The sequence below is a fragment of the Charadrius vociferus genome, unplaced genomic scaffold (genome assembly GCF_000708025.1).
Source record: "Charadrius vociferus isolate BGI_N301 unplaced genomic scaffold, ASM70802v2 scaffold1451, whole genome shotgun sequence".
Taxonomy (NCBI): Eukaryota; Metazoa; Chordata; class Aves; order Charadriiformes; family Charadriidae; genus Charadrius; species Charadrius vociferus.
The window spans coordinates 112,220-112,718 of NW_009646629.1; the positions used below are offsets into that span (position 1 = coordinate 112,220).

Here is a 499-nt window from a genome sequence, read left to right on the forward strand (position 1 = left end):
CAGCTCGAAGGGACGCGGCTGTGTGTGGGGGTCACCAGGGGCTTTCCCGGCGGTGTGACAGCAGCCACCCCCCTGCCCGCCACCAGCTCCCCCCAGCGCACGGGGCAAATCCCAGCCCCTCTCAGACAACCGAGCTGAACCCTCCAGACCTGAAAAACCAGGAACCGGACCCCGTTACACAATCCCACCCGGTGCACAGGCTTATAAATGGGAATAACTGGAGAAGCAGCAGCTGTCGCCACCAGTCCGCGCAGCTCCCCGGCCCCCCCGGCCAGCGGAAGGATATTTCGACTGTCCTCGGCCTCCCAGCCGTCGGGCTTTGATGTTCGGGAAGATCTCCCGGATGATCTTGCCAAAATTGGCGGCGCTCAGAGGGCGGCAGCAGAGGTTATCGCAGTACCGCCTGCCGGGGAGAGCCGCCGGTTAAAGCCCTCGAACCGTTCTTGCTGCCCGCAGCCGCTTCTCCCCGCCGCCGCGGCTCCCTTTCCGCGGCCAACGG

The 499-nt window shown here is 65.7% G+C and overlaps 1 protein-coding gene across 1 annotated transcript in view; it reads right to left on the bottom strand.

Annotated features, from left to right (window-relative positions):
- Window positions 1–499, bottom strand: part of RFX5 (regulatory factor X, 5 (influences HLA class II expression)) — a 13,542-nt gene that overhangs the window by 11,322 nt on the left and 1,721 nt on the right. The window contains exon 2 of the mRNA XM_009888145.1: window positions 287–403. Within this exon, the coding sequence (XP_009886447.1) occupies window positions 287–403 (117 nt within the window). The remainder of the gene's footprint in view (window positions 1–286; window positions 404–499) is intronic.